Genomic DNA, 19,063 nt, shown 5'->3' on the forward strand with positions numbered 1-19,063 from the left:
TTGGGGATGTGAATGGGGGAAGTACGGGTGCTGCAGAAGCGGTGGGTTCCCAATTAGGATTGGCGAATGCAGCAGGAAGGGCACTATGGGCACGACGGGCCTGTGTTTGTCTTCTTGGTGGCAGCGGGACACTACTTGTGCTTGCCACCTCACCAGCTTGAACTGCACTTATGGGACTCGCCACGTCACCAAGTGTTACTGCAGTGCTGGTTTGACTACGACCGGGGTGTACTAGGCCGCTGGCGCTTGCCAGTTCAATAAAAAGCTACCAAAAAAACTGTTAGCGATCGCAGGGATCAGGCCTGACTCTGCGAACGCTGCAGTTATGCGTTAAGTGTTTTGTAAGTGACAGTGATCGATCGATACTGCACTTGGGTGGGCTGGGCTGGGCAAAATGCAGGTGCTAGCAGGTATCTGGGCTGATCCCGCTAACACTGCGTTTTTGGAAACCCTAAACTGCTGGGGACGCCAGTATAGATCTGATCGGATCAGATATTGATCCGTTCAGATACTATACCACTAAGGGAGGTGTACGGTGCGTGCGTGGGTGTTAGCGGTACTGGCGCTAATCTGACGCTGCTTGGGGCTGGTGCTTGCCAGTTCACCAAAATACTACCAAAAAAACTGTTAGCGATCGCAGGGATCAGGCCTGACTCTGCGAACGCTGCAGTTATGCGTTTAGTGTTTTGTAAGTGTCAGTGATCGATCGATACTGCACTTGGGTGGGCTGGGCTGGGCCGGGCGGAGGGGCAAAACGCAGGTGCTAGCAGGTATCTGGGCTGATCCCGCTAACACTGCGTTTTTGGGAACCCTAAACTGCTGGGGACGCTAGTATAGATCTGATCGGATCAGATATTGATCCGTTCAGATACTATACCACTAAGGGAGGTGTACGGTGCGTGCGTGGGTGTTAGCGCTACTGGCGCTAACCTGACGCTGCCTGGGGCTGGTGCTTGCCAGTTCACCAAAATGCTACCAAAAAAACTGTTAGCGATCACAGGGATCAGGCCTGACTCTGCGAACGCTGCAGTTATGCGTTTAGTGTTTTGTAAGTGACAGTGATCGATCGATACTGCACTTGGGCTGGGCCGGGCGGAGGGGCAAAACGCAGGTGCTAGCAGGTATCTGGGCTGATCCCGCTAACACTGTGTTTTTGGGAACCCTAAACTGCTGGGGACGCTAGTATAGATCTGATCAGATATTGATCCGATCAGATACTATACCACTAAGGGAGGCGTATGCTGTGTGCGTGGGTGTTAGCGGTACTGGCGCTAATCTGACGCTGCCTGGGGCGACGCATATCACCGCCGGGCGATCAGGGGGCTAAACCTTTATTCGGTAATAAACGGCGGGTGCCCTGACACTATAAAAAATAAACAAACTAACCAGCGTCACCCGTAACAGTTATACGGTGATCAGTGGTGAAAGGGTTAACTAGGGGGCAATCAAGGGGTTAAAACATTTATTAGATAGTATATGGGGGTCCCTGTCGCTATAAAACGCTGACGGCGAACCTAAATATTTACCTCACTAACTAGCGTCACCAGCGACACTAATACAGCGATCAGAAAAATGATCGCTTAGTGACACTGGTGACAGGGGGTGATCAAGGGGTTAAAACTTTATTAGGGGGGGTTAGGGGGGTACCCTAGACCTACAGGGGGGTAATACTAACTGTCCCAACACTGTAACTGTCACAAACTGACACCAATGCAGTAATCAGAAAAAAAAAAAAACTGCTGGTGTCAGTTTGTGACGGGGGGGGGGGGGGGGGGGGTGATTGGGGGGGGATCGGGGGGCGATCAGGGGGGGGATCGGGGTGTTTTGTGTGCCTGGCATGTTCTACTGTGTGTGTGTGTTGTGCACTCACATACCAGTCTTCTCTCCTCGGGCCAGAACGGAAATTACCGAGCCGAGGAGAGATGACATCATTTCCTTTGCTGCTGTTTAGCATACAGCAGCAAAGGAATGTTCTCATTGGCCGGCGGCGATCGCGAGGGGGGGGCCACGAATGGATGGCCTCCCCCTCATCTCCGATCGCCGTGGGAGAAAAGACGACCGCCTCGGGCACCGGGGGGGGGGGTCCGATCGGACCCCCCACCCGCGGAAGGCAAATCACGTATATGTACGTGATTTTGCCTGTCCGTGCCACCTTGCCGACGTAAATTGGCGTGAGGCGGTCGTCAAGTGGTTAAAATAAATTTGCAGCATGAAATGAAGACAGACACAGTTCTCTTTTTATCCAGTTGTATTTACTAGTGCAACGTATAACATCCAAGTGAAAAATATAACACCAGCATGTCAGAAAAAATAAAACAAAAACATAATCACTGAGTTGGAAAAAGGATCACCTCCTTATGTCAGTATTTTGTTGGGCCCCATTTTGCTTTAATTACAGCCTGTCTGTTGGGATTTGTCTCTACTAACTTTGCACATCTAGACTTTGCAATATTTGCCCACTCTTGTTTGCAGAACTGCTCAAGTTCAGTTAAATTTGTTGGTGACCGTTTGTGGACTGCAGTCTTCAAGTCATTTCACAGATTTTCAATGAGGTTTAAGTCTGGGCTCTGACTAAGCCATGCAAGGACAATCACCTTTTTCTCCTTCAACCACTGTGTGCTCATTTTTGCTGTGTGCTTTGGGTCATTGTCGTGTTGGAAAGTAAACCTTCTTCTCATTGACAACTTTCTGGCCGAGGGCAGCAGATTTTCCCCAAGAATTTGATGGTATTTGGCCCATCTGTTTTTCCTTCTATCCTGACAAGTGCTCCAGTCCCTGCTGCAGAGAAACACCCCCATAACAAAATTTTACCCCCTCCGTGCTTTACTGTAAGAATGTTGTTATTTGGATGATGAGCTGTATTGGATTTCCGCCAGACATATCGTTTGGTGTTGAGCCCAAATAGTTCAATTTTAGTCTCATCTGACTATAACACCTTTTTCCACGTAGCCTCAGAATCTTATGCCACGTACACACGGTCGGACTTTACGGCAGACTTTGCCCAGCGGACTTTTCGACAGACTTTACGACAGACTTTCTGAATGAACGGACTTGCCTACACACAATCCACCAAAGTCCGTCGAATTCGTACGTGATGACGTACGACTGGACTAAAACAAGTAAGTTCATAGCCAGTAGCCTATAGCTGCCCTAGCGTGGCTTTTTGTCCGTCGAACTAGCATACAGACGAGCGGACTTTTCGACCGGACTCGATTTCGACGGATTGATTTAAAACATGTTTCAAGTCAAAGTCCGTCCAACTTTTCAGAAAACAAAGTCCGCTGGAGCCCACACACGATCGAATTGTCTGACGAAATCCAGTCCGCCGGGCAAAGTCTGCCGTAAAGTCCGCTCGTGTGTACGCGGCATTACAGGTGTGTTTAAGGTGGTCAGATGAGACTAAAATTGTATTTAGCGGTTCAAATTTGCTAAAATAATTGCATTTCCCAGTTCTGTGCATTGTGGCAGACCAGATATAGTGAATGCAGGGTCCTGGGTTTAGTAACACTTTAAGGAATGTGTACTGATTGTTAATAACCAATGAGTCATCAGCTGTCATCTGGGTTTCCCGCTGACAGCTGAATATAACAAAAAGAATTAGCGACATTAAAAAATCAGAGAAAAAAATGGCGTGGGGTCTCCCCCCAAGAAGGGCCTGGTATGGATTTTGAGGAGAACCCTCACATGAAAACTCTAAAAAAAATGCCGTGGGGACCCCTCAAAATCCATACCAGACCCTTATCCGAGCATGCAGTCCGGCAGGTCGGGAATGGGGGGGGGGAATGAGCGAGCACCCCCCTGAACCATACTAGGTCATATGCCCTCAGCATGGCTCTGCCCCCCAAAGCATCTTGTCCCTGTGTTCATGGGGACAAGGGCCTCTTCCCTACAACCCTGGCCGGTGGTTGTGGGGGTCTGCGGGCAGGGTGCTTATCAGAATTTAGAAGCCCCCTTTAACCTGAATGTAACAGACATTCATGGACAGATACCAAAATTACAGATTTTACAAACTGTTCGTAAATGCACTGAAAGTTGGCAACCCTGCTGAAGTTACAGTGCTGACTGAGAAAATGCTTCCTCCTGTCTGCAGCAGACTGATGGCATCATCTCGTAGACAAGGTCACCGGAGCTCAAAGACAGCTTTGTAATGATAAGTGGTACAGCTTTTTTTTAATAATGATACTCTTGCTGTATATTGTAAGGGATGTTATTCTTGCACCCTTGTAAAATTACTTAAAGGTCCACTTTAATAAAAATTGAAAACCTTTCCAAATCAAAAGTTACTATATTATGTATGCTTGCATTATACAGTTTTATGTGTGACCTTTTGCACAGAAATGTACTTTCTAAAAAAAGAGGTAGCATCAGTGTGCATCTCTGCAGGACAGGGAGGAGAAGATATGTCACGGTTCAAACAATGAACAGACTATTACTGTGATAGGAAGGAGGATGAGTATATAAATTGCCCGGTACATGCAATGAGCAGACAGGGCAGCAAAGGAAGGACAAGTATATAGACAGAGCATTGTATACAAAGATCAGGCAGAGCAGGGAGATGGCAAGGCATGGCCATGTAGGTGCCCCGGTGCATAATATGAATGGACACAATGGTAGGGAGTGTTGGGAGAACACAAAGTTTCAGTTTGGAGACCTCACATTGGATGCCACAAACGGGCACAACAGCTACAGCCTGGGCACTGTGCTGTGTGTTATCACAGGGGCCTCCCGGGGGTTTGGCAGGAGCCTGGCATGGCAACTGTGCCCCAGAGTGGCACCAGGCTCTTCCCTTCTGCTGGTGGCCCGCACAGAGCAGGCACTGCATGTGTTGGCTGAGGAGCTGACACTCCAGTATCCAGAAATTGGGGTGAAGTGGGTGGCAGCAGACCTGGGCTCAGCAGATGGGGTGAAGAAGACAGTGCAAGCTGCAAAGGAGCTGAATGGATGGGGCACGGCACAGAGGATCCTCATTATCAAGGACGCAATTTCTCATAGAGCTGCCAATATTAATATTTGAATTATTATTAAAAACACATTGCTACTTATGGCTTGGTTAACATATATCCGGACGCGGTTTCAGTGCAGGAGTCTGGTGCGGTTTTGCTCACCGGTTCAGGTGCAATTTAGGTGCAAATTTTTACTTGAAATCTTTACTTGAAATTTTTACTTGAACTCCCAGCTGAAAAATGCACAGGACTCTTTTTAAAAATGTGCCTCAGCCAGTCAGCAGATATGTGAGCCGGCTCAACAGAGAAGGCTGCCGTTTCACATGTCATGCGTATTGGATGCGGTTCAAAACACATCCAATTCTCATGTATGTGAACCGAGCCTAAAGGACAAATATTGCCATCATATCATATTCTGATGTTCATATTTGTCACTGTTTACAGAAGTTTTGCATTTTTTTCAGGAACAGAGAAAGTTGTTTGCTTGTTTTGTGGAAGGCTAAAAGTGTATCCAAAATCAAAAATGTCTTTAGTTTGGAACAGGGAGTATCAACTGATCGTCCCAAAGGGGCACACACGGCAAAAATAAATGCTTAAACTTTCGCTGCCTTTATATACTCTTTTAAAGCTTGTACTGTATGGCTACTCTGTAGCTGTCCATGGTTTAAAGATGTATCGACTTGTGTTGGTCACATTAGATCCAGTCCAACCATAAACACTGAATGGTCTTTCTGTGATCCAATATAACCTGTAGGTCCTCAAAGGCTACATTAGATATCAATAGCATCTGATATTGTCTAACCCATACTTTGTATGATATCAGGGTCCAAAAAAATGCCCAACTGTAATGTACAGGTATTAATGGGTTTTTGGTATGACAATTTAGGGTTACTCATTTAGATAGTAGCAAAAGTATGAGTCTTACCCATGCTCCTCAAAAGTCCGGACCCAGGCGGGCAGCTTCCAAATTGCCGAAAAGTACAAGGTAGCACAATTGTTACAGCAGGTCCAATAATTCCTTGGTAATTCCCTGTAGGGAACATTCAGTTACAATACAATTTAAGAAAAGAAGGATTAGAAGGCCCTGCTCATGAGAGCTTACAATCTAAAAGGGAAGGGCAAGTGATACAAAAGGCAATAACTGTGTGGGGATGAGTGGATTGAGAAAGTAAAAGTTCAGGTGTTAGGTGAAGGTGGCATAGGCTTCCCTGAAGAGATGAGTTTTCAGGGATCGTCCAAAGGAGCCTGGGAGGAGATGATGAGGTTTTGGGAGTTTGAGTGAATATTTGTGGAAGGCTTTGTAAGTTGTTAGTATTTTTACATTTATTTTTGGGGTGAGCAGAAACCAGTGGAGGAAATGGTAAGGTGGGTGAGTTTGGCAGCAGTATTTATGATAGAATGAAGAGAGGATAGTCTATGTAGGGGTTGGCCAATGAGGAGGAAGTTGCTATAGTCATTTTTATGGGGTGTTATCAAAGGGAGAAAGATTTGGACAGTGATTAGATGTAGTACCAGAGGTCAGAGTCCAGGATTACACCTTGGCACGAGGGACAAACAAAACTGATAGTTCTTGATCTAAATTAAAAAATCGGGGGACAGGGCTTGGAGGGGGGGAGAAATATTTTGAGCTCAATTTTTGAATGATTTAGATTTAGGAAGGGGTGTGACAGCCATACTGAAATGTTAGTAAATTATGTTGAGGAGTAGAGGATAGATTTGGGTATCATCGGCGTAGTGATGCTTTTGGAAGCCCCGGAAGGTGAAGAGGAAAAGGACAAGAGGAGGCAGAAATTAAGGTCACACTGGAGTTCTTAGATAGGCAAGAGTTGAACCAGGAAAGATCAAAGTTTTCTTTTGAGATGGGGTCGGTGGTCAACTGTACCAAAGGCACCAGAAAGGTCTGAGTAGGGAGTAGTGGCCATTGCTTTTAGAAAATGGTGCCTCATTGGTGAGTTTTAGTAGGGCAGACTCTGTGGATTGTTGTGGGTGAATGCCAGACTGTAAAGTTAGCCAAAGACGGTCTGAATCTCAGTCGGTTCAGCAGTGACCGGCCTAGATTCGAACCAAGTATGAGCAGGCTGATTGTACCCAAGTTGATTGATTAACTTGGGTACAACCAACCTATAAGATTTTTCATGTGATTATTGCCAGCCACTGTAGCTGTTAGCAATAATCACACTGTGTATTCTCCTATCTAGAGTGGCTCACCCCCCCCCCCAACCCCACTAGGAGAACACAATAGCTTTGAGGGAGGGATTCCCCATGACAATGACTGTGTTGATGAGGAATCAAGTGAGAAGGAGAAAAGCGCCACTGTGTTTCCTGCTCAAGCCCCTCCCTCCTCCTGTCAGAGTAGGAGAGCAGCTGGTCTCTGTGTGGAGAGAGACCAGCCGCGCAGTGACGTCGCGTGGGGGGGGGGCTGGGCGGTCCGTGCCTGACACGTTCTCCTTCTCTCTGTGTCTCTCACTCCTGCCTGCTGTGAACTGCTCTGCTCTCCACCCGGGCGGTGCAGCTGCACACTGTCCTCTCCTCTCCAGCTGCCGCCCGGGTGTTTTTATGTACCCTGATGGGGGGGTGACGGTCTGTCCTGGGAGGTCTGTACTAATGGAGGGGGGTCTGTACTAATGGAGGGGGGGTCTGTCCTGGGGGGTCTGTACTAATGGAGGGGGGTCTGTCCTGAGGGGGGTCTGTACTAATGGCCTGGGGAGTCTATACTAATAGAGGGGGGGTCTGTACTAATGGGGGTCGGCCTGGGGGGTCTGTACTAATAGAGGGGGGGTCTGCACTAATGGGGGGTCTGTCCTAATGGAGGGGGGGTCTGTCCTGGGGGGTCTGTACTAATGGGGGGTCTGTACTAATGGAAGGTGGCTGGCCTGGGGGGTTTGTACTAATAGAGGGGGGTCTGTACTAATAGACGGGGGGTCTGTACCAAAGGGGGGGTCTGTCCTAATGGAGGGGGATCTGTCCTGGGGGGGTCTGTACTAATGGAGGGGGGGTTTTCCTGGGGGGGTCTGTACTAATAAAAGGGGGTCTGTACTAATGGGGGGTCTGTCCTAATGGAGGGGGGGTCTGTCCTGGGGGGTCTGTACTAATGGAGGGGTCTGTACTAATGGAGGAGTGGTTTGTCCTGTGGGGGTCTGTCCTGGGGGGTATGTACTAATGGAGGGGGGTTTCCTGGGGGGTCTGTACTAATGGAGAGGGGGTCTGTACTAATGGAGGGGGGGCGGCCTGGGGGGGTCTGTACTAATAGAGGGGGATCTGTACTAATGGAGGGTCTGTACTAATGGAGGGGGGTCTGTACTAATGGGGGGGTCTGTTTTGGGGGGTCTGTACTATTGGGGGGGTCTGTACTAATGGAGGGGTGGTTTGTCCTGTGGGGGTCTGTACTAACGGAGGGGGAGGTCTGTCCTGGGGGGGGTCTGTACTAATGAAGGGGTGGTTTGTCCTGTGGGGGTCTGTACTAATGGAGGAGTGTTTTTCTGGTGGGGTCTGTACTAATAAAGAGGGAGTTTGTACTAATGGGGGGTCTGTCCTAATGGAGGGGGGTCTGTCCTGGGGGGTCTGTACTAATGGGGGGTCTGTACTAATGGAGGAGTGGTTTGTCTTGTGGGGGTCTGTCCTGGGGGGTATGTACTAATGGAGGGGGGGTTTCCTGGGGGGTCTGTACTAATGGAGAGGGGGTCTGTACTAATGGACGGGGGCGGCCTGGGGGGTCTGTACTAATAGAGGGGGGATCTGTACTAATGGGGGTCTGTACTAATGGAGGGGGGTCTGTACTAATGGGGGGGTCTGTTTTGGGGGGTCTGTACTATTGGGGGGGTCTGTACTAATGGAGGGGTGGTTTGTCCTGTGGGGGTCTGTACTAATGGAGGGGGAAGTCTGCCCTGGGGGGTCTGTACTAATGGAGGGGGGGTTTTCCTGGGGGTCTGTACTAATGGAGGGGGGTCTGTACTGAGGAAGGTCTGTACGGAGGGAGGGGTTTATACTTAGTGCCGGTTCTGAGGGGCAACTATAGTTGGTGGAAGGGGGGTGACCCCAACCCTAGTTATGCCAATGCAGCTGCGGGCTCTTCTTTCCCCCCTCCCTCTCCCTCTTGCACGCGCTGCTGTACTAGTGAGCAGCTGCCCACTATGTATCTTCCCCCGCCTTCATATCAGCCAGGGAAAAAATAGAATAGAAAAAGAAGCAGAGAAGAGGATTGTGGGACATATAGTCCCGAGGACTGGCAGCCCCACTGTAACACGGAAACTGCAGCCCACACAGCATGCTCAGCTGAATGGGAGAGAGAGCCAGGAGCCTGGGAAAGCTTTCAGGGAAGTACACCCAGGACTCCAGAGGGAGAGGGCAGTGCTGAGAGAACACCATCAGAGAGAGAACCCCGCTGCCCTGCGCAACCAGAGGGAAAGACACACAGCCTAGCGCCATCCCTGGTGGAGAAAGGAATGAAGTCTTTGAAGGAATACAGATCTGGGCGCTACCCAGCGGAGTTGCCATGGGCAATTCAGCATAAGCTAACTCCTGATCAGAGGAACCGTTGCTCTATCGCTGGGTCAGGTGAGAGGGCCTATCAGCCATTATTTACTAACGTCCATAGGAACTGCAGTCTCTGACCATCTACTGTACTATGTCTGCAGTCTCTGACCATCTACTGTACTATGTCTGCAGTCTCTGACCATCTCCTGTACTATGTCTACAGTCTCTGACCATCTCCTGTACTATGTCTACAGTCTCTGACCATCTCCTGTACTATGTCTGCAGTCTCTGACCATCTACTGTACTATGTCTGCAGTCTCTGACCATCTCCTGTACTATGTCTACAGTCTCTGACCATCTCCTGTACTATGTATACAGTCTCTGACCATCTCCTGTATTATATCTTCAGTCTCTGATCATCTTCTGTAGTATGTCTGCAGTCTCTGACTGTCTCCTGTAGTATGTCTGCAGTCTCTGACCATCTCCTGTACTATGTCTGCAGTCTCTGACCATCTCCTGTACTATGTCTGCAGTCTCTGATCATCTCCTGTTCTATGATTGCAGTCTCTGACCGTCTCTTGTATCATAACTACAGTCTCTGGCCATCTCCTGTACTATGTCTGCAGTCTCTGACCATCTCCTGTACTATGTCTGCAGTCTCTGACCATCTCCTGTACTATGTCTGCAGTCTCTGACCATCTCCTGTACTATGTCTGCAGTCTCTGATCATCTCCTGTACTATGTCTGCAGTCTCTGACCATCTCCTGTACAATGTCTGCAGTCTCTGACCATCTCCTGTACTATGTCTGCAGTCTCTGACCATCTCCTGTACTATGTCTGCAGTCTCTGATCATCTCGTGTACTATGTCTGCAGTTTCTGATCATCTCCTGTACCATGTCTGCAGTCTCTGACCATCTCCTGTACTATGTCTCGTCTCGTCTCCTGTATTATGTCTGCAATCTCTGACCATCTCCTGTACTATGTCTTCAGTCTCTGGCTGTCTCCTGTAGCATTTCTGCAGTCTCTGACTGTCTCCTGTAGTATGTCTGCAGTCTCTGATCGTCTCCTGTACTATGTCTGCAGTCTCTGACCATCTCCTGTACCATGATTGCAGTCTCTGACCATCTCCTGTAATATGTCTGGGGGCTCTTTCTAACAGACTCTCTAACAGAAGCCCTCTCTGTGTGCATCAGAGAGACCCCCTCCAGGTCTCATTAGTGTACACTCTTCCTGTATTTTCTTATTGTTAAAAGATCATGGGAGGATCCCAGGGTAACAAAGACTTCTTAGGGGAGCATCTCTGTGTTTGGGTAGTTGCCATAAAAACATTTGTAAAGGGGAGGAGTTGGTAAGATGACCACGCCCATGTGGGGGCGCCAGAAATATTTCTGCACCCAGGCGCCGGTGACCCTAGGATCAACCCTGTTTAAAGGAATGTGAGCAAGGAAATGGGTCCTACTGTAATTTGTTCAGACTGGTTGGGGCCATTGAGGGCTTTTTAAGTATGAACGTGATCAGTGCATGTTTTATAATTTGTGAGTTAGAGAGTGTAAAATAGATCAAGAGGTTCACTGGAGTACTTGTGAGGGAATGAGGTCCAATGGACAAATGGCTAGTGGGCGTCTGAGAAGTGTTTTGCAACATCCTCTGTAGTAATAGGGTTAAAAGAGGAAAATATTGAATGTGTTGGTAGACATGGTATGTTAAGTGAGGGAGATGTGTGGACAGTGGAGAACTCGTAACAAATTGCATCTATCTTGCTTTTGAAATAATTGGTATTGCCCTGGGCAATAGCTGTATTAGAGGAGGAAGAAAGTGAGGTAGTAGGTAGAGAGTTATTTGAAGAAAAGAGTTGAGGAGGACTGGATTAGAGGGTGTTAATGAGAGTGATAAAATAGGTCTGTTTGGCAGAACAGAGGGAGGAATTGTATTTTAGGAGGGCAGAAGTCTTTTAGGTTGGGTTCACACTAGTGCTAATTGGATGTGGATTTCTCTGCATTCAATTCGCATGTCAGGGGACTGTGACCAGTTCTCAATGGAGCCGGGTCACACAGCTCCAGGACAGCTGCAGAGCGGTTTTCAGAAGAGTCCTGTGCATCTTCTGGTTCATTTCAGGTCCGAATCCAGCCAAAAAATCAGGCCTGATTCGTCCCTGAAACAGAGAACAGGGACGCACTGGACCCCTGCTGTAAACCACTCCGCGCAGCAGTGTGAACCCAGACTTAGGGATTTAGTTTCACTCCACAATCGATCAAAGTACATTTACATGTTTTGATATCACAGTTTACCAGGGATGTAGCTACCAGGCATACTCACTAGAATGAAGTGACCAAAATTATACGGTGCTGGTGAGAGTTGCCTCTCTAGTTATAGAACACGGGACAATGTCTCTTCCAGTAGAACAACTCGCCCATCTCAGCATGGTCACAGTCCAGCTGAATCATCTCTCACTCTCAGACTTCAAAAGGGTATAATAACATATTAAAACCATAAGATATAAAAGCACAAGAAAATGTCAATGGATGCATGTCTAATGCTTTTCATCTTATGTCCCTTCATCCTTGGTTGCCTCAGTTGGTGATATTACAAACTTGGGAAACATACATTACTCTTGGAGTTCAGGAATAAGATCTACTTCAGCTGGACCCTGAGCGTGGCAAATCAGGCAGATGGTACTACAAGAAAAGACACGTGTTCCGCTCTCACAAGCGATTTATGATCTTACGCAATGTTGGTCACAGCTTTTTTGTGATTTTGTTTTCCTTCTTGACATTAGAAGGGAATTATTGGCACACCTACAATACAATTTTGGTACCCCCGTTAAGATAAACTACAATTACCTTGACTGTGGTGGTTTTATGTACATATCACATATTATGCTCCTTGCTGTATTCACTTCCTTCTTAAAAACCTTAACAAAAATAAAATTCTAAAAATCAGCAAACGGATGAGTTATGGATGAGTTACAAATCAAAGTGTAGTGCAATATAAATGAAAGCATTAATGTGATACTCATGGCCAACATCCATACTAAATTCAGAAGAAAAAAACGGGAGAAATGTTAGACACCGAGTTTAGAAATCATTCAAAAAATCATACAATTTTATTACACAGCAAAGTGAAAAAAAAAATCTCATACAACACATGTATGCATCTTTATATTTAAAAACAATTATAAGGTGGTGCTTATGAGATTCGCTGTATATGTTCATACAACACTGGATGTTAATATGCTTTACAAGTTTCAATGCTGATTAAGAGGTCCTCATGTGTCAACGCGTTTCTCCAAAATTAGCTTCATCAGGACTCATGAAAACACTACAGCAATCATCTGAAGAGAGACAACAGCATTTAAGCAATGTCTATGTACATATTAACAAAGTGTATTAGTGCATCTACTGCATAGGACATACCCCAGCGCTCATACACCAACCGTATAATTTCTTTGATATCAATACTAAGTGACTTACCTTGGATGTTTCTATGTCCAATTTGGTTCCCTTGAATGCTCCAATGTCCGCCCAGTGGGGCTGTGTTGAATGTTGGTGTTTGAGCGCTGAGGTATGTCATATGCAATAGATGCAGTCTACTGATGTCCTGATGAAGTCCTGATGTTCTGATAAATCTAAGTTTGGCAAAACACATTGACACGTGAGGACCTCCTAATCAGGATTGAAACTTGTAAAGCATATTAACAATCATTGCCGTATGAACATTTACAGCTAAGCACCATAAGCACCACTTTATAATTGCTTTTAATTACAAAGATGCATACACGTTGTATGAGCTTTCTTTTAACTTTGATGCATAATAAAATTCTATGATTTTATATATGATTTCTATACTCCGTGTCTGGGCTATACAGTCTAAAATTTCTCCCTTTTTTTTCTTCTGAATACTATAAAAGTATGCAACAAAGTTCTGCAAATTGTTCTCCATGATAATTGGCGGGTTTGCTAGTTTTTTGGGTCTTGTTTCCTCTAGGGCTTCCTGTTCCCTCCTCCCTAGGTACATTAGAAGCCACCTGTCACACACAACCCAGAAGATCAATCTACTGAAACATCTTTGTGCAGTAGGGTGACCTCCGTTTCTGGGGACAGTCCTTAATTTTAGAGGGCTGTCCTCAGGAAAATAATGTGTCTGAATTGGTCCCCAGTTAAAAGAAAATGTCCCCGATTTATTACCACCTTTAATAATGGTGTCCCCAGCCCAGGCAGCTGCATGGTAATCCATCTAAGCAACATTTCTGTGATTGGCCTAGAGCAGGGGAAGGATATGTCTGCTCATGGAGTTATTGATGATGTCACATGATGATATTACATAGTCTTCCCAGTTCCTACCCTCTTGGCTTGTGCAGACTTCATTGAAGTAGGCAATGTGGACCATTTGCCACCTTGCCCTTGCTTGTGATGGTGCCTTGCAGTGCGCACCTGGGTCTGAAATCTTGACCTAGAGCAAAGTAGGCTCAGATAAACCTTAACCCTTTAAGCCCCCCCCCCCCTACTGTTAGCTGAATTTGGCCATACCCAATACACTTGGTGTGGAGCACTATGCATGCCGCTATTATCTCCACCCCTTGCTCCATCCCTGTCCCACCCTCAATAAAAGTGGCCACGATCTGTAGGGTGTCCCTGGATTTTATTTGGATAATCTGGTCACCTTAATGTACAGATATGGAAGTTTGTGCTGAACACAGTTGGCTGTCATTTTCAGCAAACTTTAAAAATGTTCTTGATCACAGGTTTGTGTCTTCTATCTGTGCAGGCTCTCTGGGTGATGTCACCAAATCTTTTGTGAATTTCACGGACCCTCTAGAAGTGGACAGATATTTCTCCTTCAACGTGTCATCGGCACTGTGTCTGACCTCCTCCCTGCTGAAGGTTTTCCATGGACGTGCAGGGCTGCAGTGGCTGGTGGTCAATATCTCATCCCTGGCTGCCCTGCAACCGTTCAAGTCCTGGACATTGTACTGCGCTGGAAAGGCGGCTCGGGATATGATGTTCAAGGTGCTGGCCGAGGAGGAGACGGATGTCTGCGTACTGAACTACGCACCAGGTAACTACTCACTTTCTGTAAAATTCAATGTGCTAAACATTTACCGCAAAATAAAATAAAGATCAACAGAGATAGTACAGGGGAGGCATGGGCCACCTCCATCTTCAAGGCTAATCCTTTATCCTCAGTGTAAATGCTGAAGCATTGCCATACAGTATAAATGTGAAGGTCCCTTATAGATACAGGAAAAAAGCACCATATGGTATGTACTGTATATCTTCCTATGAATGCATAGCTCTAAAGCAGGGGTCTCCAAACTTTCTAAACAAAGGAACAGTTTACTGTCCTTCAGGCTTTAGGGGGGCCAGACTGTGGCTGGTAGGAGTAAGAAATGCCCAGCCATCAGTGGGAGTAAGCAATACCCCATCATTGGTTTTACAGGGAGAAATAGTGCCTTTTTTTTATAATCAAAACTTTTTTTTATTGACAAGGAAGAAAAAAAAGTGCTTGTACATTATAGCGTTGGAAGACATAGATGTCAACCATCGACACTTGCACTGAACATGGAATATAGGACCAGGTACAAAGCATCACATCATATGTAAAACATATCCAAAACTTTTTTTTGAGAACACGAAAACAGTAAAAAAGAAAAACAGAGCAAAACAAAATAAGACAAAACAGCCCGAGTTTATTGTGGGACGTTTAGTCAGAAGTCTCCTCTGTCTGCTCTCGGATGTGCAACAGAGAAATTCCCAAACTCGGGATAACTCTAAGTGGTCTTATAATTGTAATAACCAATCCATCACTAATTGTGGTGGGGCAAGACTTGGGTTATCAAGCCAACTTTGCCAAATAAGGTTAAATTTGTTTACCGCTTTTCTATGGCGAAAAGCCAACTGCTCTCTAAGTAGAAGAGAATTAACATAGGCGATCCACTGTTCCATAGAAGGAACAGTGGGCGCCAACCAAAATCGGGTGATAAGCTTTCTAGCTAGGTATAATAACCTGGAAACCGTAATATAAATACCTTTTGGATACATTTCAGCATCAGTTGCTCCCAACAAGCACACCAGAGGATCAAGAGGTATAGGTATTTGGGCTAGATGAGAAATAACCTGCACAATCTCTGCCCAATATCGGGCAAATTTTGGGCAGCACCATATCATGTGTATAAAGTCTCCCCTGACCATCGAGCACTTTGGGTATAAGGGGGAGGAAAGGCCACGGTGGGGCACCTTGCTCTGGTGAGCGCGTTGGGACTCGGTGAGCCCTTTCCACTGCGGACATAGGTGAGAAAGCATCCCGGCCGAAAGTATCAGACAGCCATGTTTCTATGAATGCCACAGGGTTCTTGCCTTCCGCTCTTTCAGGGATACCAATCGCTTGCACATTATTTCGGAGGTGGTTTTCCATATCCTCCAGCCTGGATACATTAGCATAAATTGGACATATTTATCATCTCTCTGTAGAGGTTGTCATTCATCCTCCAATGTACTAAGACGCCCCTCCAGAGCAGATGTGCGCTCCCTCAATTTCTGCATGTCCTGTCTCACCAGAGAGATTTCCACCTTCATGCCCTTCACCTCCCCAGTAAGATCAGCAATGGATGCATTACAGGTAGTGATAGCAGCCAGTATCTCTCTAAGGGTAGGTTCAGGATCAGTGCAGGCCTGCAGTTCACTTACCCCCATTTTGGAAGCATGGAGCTGTGTGTACTGTGTACTCACATTTGAGGAGACAGGAGGCTCAGCAAGCAGCAAGGGGATGAAATCCATTTCCTCCAATTCCCCATCCGACTCAATCCCTCAAGGATCCAGTGATAGGGGTGGTGGAGGGTCCTTTACAGCTTTGGAGAAGAGTCTCTGTGCAGCCTCCTGCCGAATGGGGTGGGAGGGAGTCATCTTGACCGGGAGTATCGGGTGGATAACGGAGGCCCTGTCCTCTTTTAGACATCTTGGTGCTGGCAATACAGGCAGCCAAGAACTGTGGAGGCACGGCAGCTACCCACGGTGTGTCTCCCGGATCAGTACGAGGCAGGATGGCGGTGCTGTAAGCAGGATCCTACAGGATTCTCAGCATAGCACACAGAAGCACTTCCTACTGTATGCCTTGCTTGGCCACGTCCCTCTGCCACATTGTTAGTATCAGTGGGAGGAATAGGGCCCTATTCTTGGTATAAGTGGCAGGAATAATACCCCATTGTTGGTGTCATTGGAGGGAATGGTGCTCCATCATTGCTATCAGTGGGAGGAATAGTGCCCAAAGGGCCAGATAAAGGCAAGCAAAGGGCCATATCCAGCCACAGTTTGGAAACCACTCTAAAGCACAGCTAAAAAAAATGAATAGCGAGATGGCTTCTGGGTTGATTAATGGCCAACCTTTGATCTTGGGCTGTCACGTTCCCAACTCTTGTGGGTTTGTCATCACATAACTACGTCTGTACTCTAGAGTGCTCATACACATAATGCTAGTGGCAGGAAGGACCACAAAACAGTGTCAAAGGAAAAGAGGAAGGAAGGACAATGACATCTTTGGACTAGCCAGGAGACCTTAAGAAAAAACGTATGTGTGTATATTTTGTGAGGGTTCCTGGGTATTTTTTTGTTTTTAAAGAGACCTGACATGGGGAAATGTGTATGTAATGAAGAGATATACTGAATGTTTTTTTTTTTTTTTTTTACACACTTTAGAAAGAATTCAGGTTTCTGCCCCACTTAATGTTCTTCCTATTCACTCATACAGGGCCCATGAATAACGCCATGCAGGACCAAGTGCAAAGTTACACAGCGGATTCTGAGGTCCGCCATCATTTCACTGAAATGAAGAAAAGCGGAGAACTTCTTGACTGTCACGTCTCTGCAAAGAAAATGATAGACATTCTTAAGAAAGACACCTTCAAATCTGGCCAGCACGTGGATTTTTTTGATTACTGTTAGTCATTTGTGTAGCGCATCCCCCATAAGAACCGCTGGTGAATAGGGATCCCCCACCCTGCACAGCCAGGCACACCAAATTTCCACAGGCACACTTTAGACAGGAAACAGTCCAGCAACTTTGTTTTTGTGTTTTATTTAGGGGTTAATAAATTTGGATGGGAATGGGAGGATTATGGGATGCCCACTTGACTGGAACAAACTTCTTCAGGGACACTCCAACTATATACACAGTCTATGTACACTCCTTTCCTTCCTCCTGCATAATCTTGCTTGCAGATCCACTGTGGTGTTACCCTAGGAAAAGTCTTTAGGAAAGGCCCTTTAACCAGTTCCCGACCAGCCGCCGCAGTTATACTGCGGCAGGATGGCTCCCCCGGACGAGCCATCGTAACTGTACGTCGGCTGTTTAAGACGCTGCAGGAGGCGTGCACGCAAGCAGCGTGTTCCCGGGGCTGATGCGAGTGCCTGGCGGGCGCGATGACCGCCGGGCACTCGCGATCGCTGGTAACAAAGCGAGAACCGGAATCTGTGTGTGTAAAGTTGGTAAGGCCTTTTAAACACCCCTATGTGAAATGCTAAACAAGTATTTTGCCACTGGGAAAACAGAAGTTGTAATAGGTCCAGAATAGGCATGTGAGATGTCACAGTTACCACTCTCGAGGTACTAGTTCCAGTTTACAAATAGGCTAATGCTGGCCTTTAGCACTGGATGATGCCTCAGCCATGCCAAGTATGCTCTCTGCTCACTCCTTCTCCTGATTGTAATGAAACCTAGCCATACATGAAATCAGAACCAAATTGTTCACAAAAGGGCCCCCTATGCCAGGGCTCAAAGTTTCAAGTCCTGAGCTACTAGCCAGGCCTCAAGGGTTACTTGCCACCAGTAGCCCCACCCAACCCTGACCCTGCCCCGCCCCTAATCCCGCCCCTAAAAACGCCCTCATAAATTATCTCAATAAATGACACTTAAATGTTTTATGCATAATCAAGTTATAAAAATAAATATTAACAACAACTTTATCCGTGCTCACCAATGCAGCCTGCTTGTGCCCACCAATGCAGCCTGCTTGTGCCCACCAATGCAGCCTGTGTCCACCAATGCAGCCTGTGCCCACCAATGCAGCCTGTGCCCAGCATGCAGCCTGTGTCCACCATGCAGCCTGTGCCCACCATGCAGCCTGGGCCCACCGTGCAGCCTGTGCCCACCAATGCAGCCTGTGCTCACCATGCAGCCTGTGTCCACCAGAGCAGCCTGTGCCCACAATGCAGCCTGTGTCCACCAATGTAGCCTGTGCCCACCATGCAGCCTGTGTCCACTATGCAGCCTGTGCCCACCATGCAGCCTGTGTCCACCCATGCAGCCTGTGCCCACCATGTAGCCTGTGCCCACCAATGCAGCCTGTGCTCACCATGCAGCCTGTGTCTACCAGAGCAGCCTGTGCCCACAATGCAGCCTGTGTCCACCAATGTAGCCTGTGCCCCCCAGGCAGCCTGTGTATACTATGCAGCCTGTGCCCACCATGCAGCCTGTTCCCACCATGCAGCCTGTGCTCACCATGCAGCCTGTGTCTACTAGAGCAGCCTGTGCCCACAATGCAGCCTGCTTGTGCCCACCAATGCAGCCTGCTTGTGCCCACCAATGCAGCCTGTGTCCACCAATGCAGCCTGTGCCCACCAATGCAGCCTGTGCCCAGCATGCAGCCTGTGTCCAC

General features: G+C 47.2%; 1 protein-coding gene across 1 annotated transcript; it reads left to right on the forward strand.

The window, feature by feature from the left end:
• Positions 1 to 4,555: 4,555 nt before the first annotated feature.
• On the forward strand, positions 4,556 to 17,351 carry LOC141128140 (sepiapterin reductase-like). The gene is made up of 3 exons (XM_073615246.1): positions 4,556 to 4,974; positions 14,174 to 14,472; positions 17,158 to 17,351. Exons 1-3 carry the CDS (start codon positions 4,556 to 4,558, stop codon positions 17,349 to 17,351), a joined length of 912 nt encoding a protein of 303 aa, XP_073471347.1.
• Positions 17,352 to 19,063: the final 1,712 nt, after the last annotated feature.

Source organism: Aquarana catesbeiana, linkage group LG01 (assembly GCF_042186555.1).
Source record: "Aquarana catesbeiana isolate 2022-GZ linkage group LG01, ASM4218655v1, whole genome shotgun sequence".
Classification (NCBI taxonomy): Eukaryota; Metazoa; Chordata; class Amphibia; order Anura; family Ranidae; genus Aquarana; species Aquarana catesbeiana.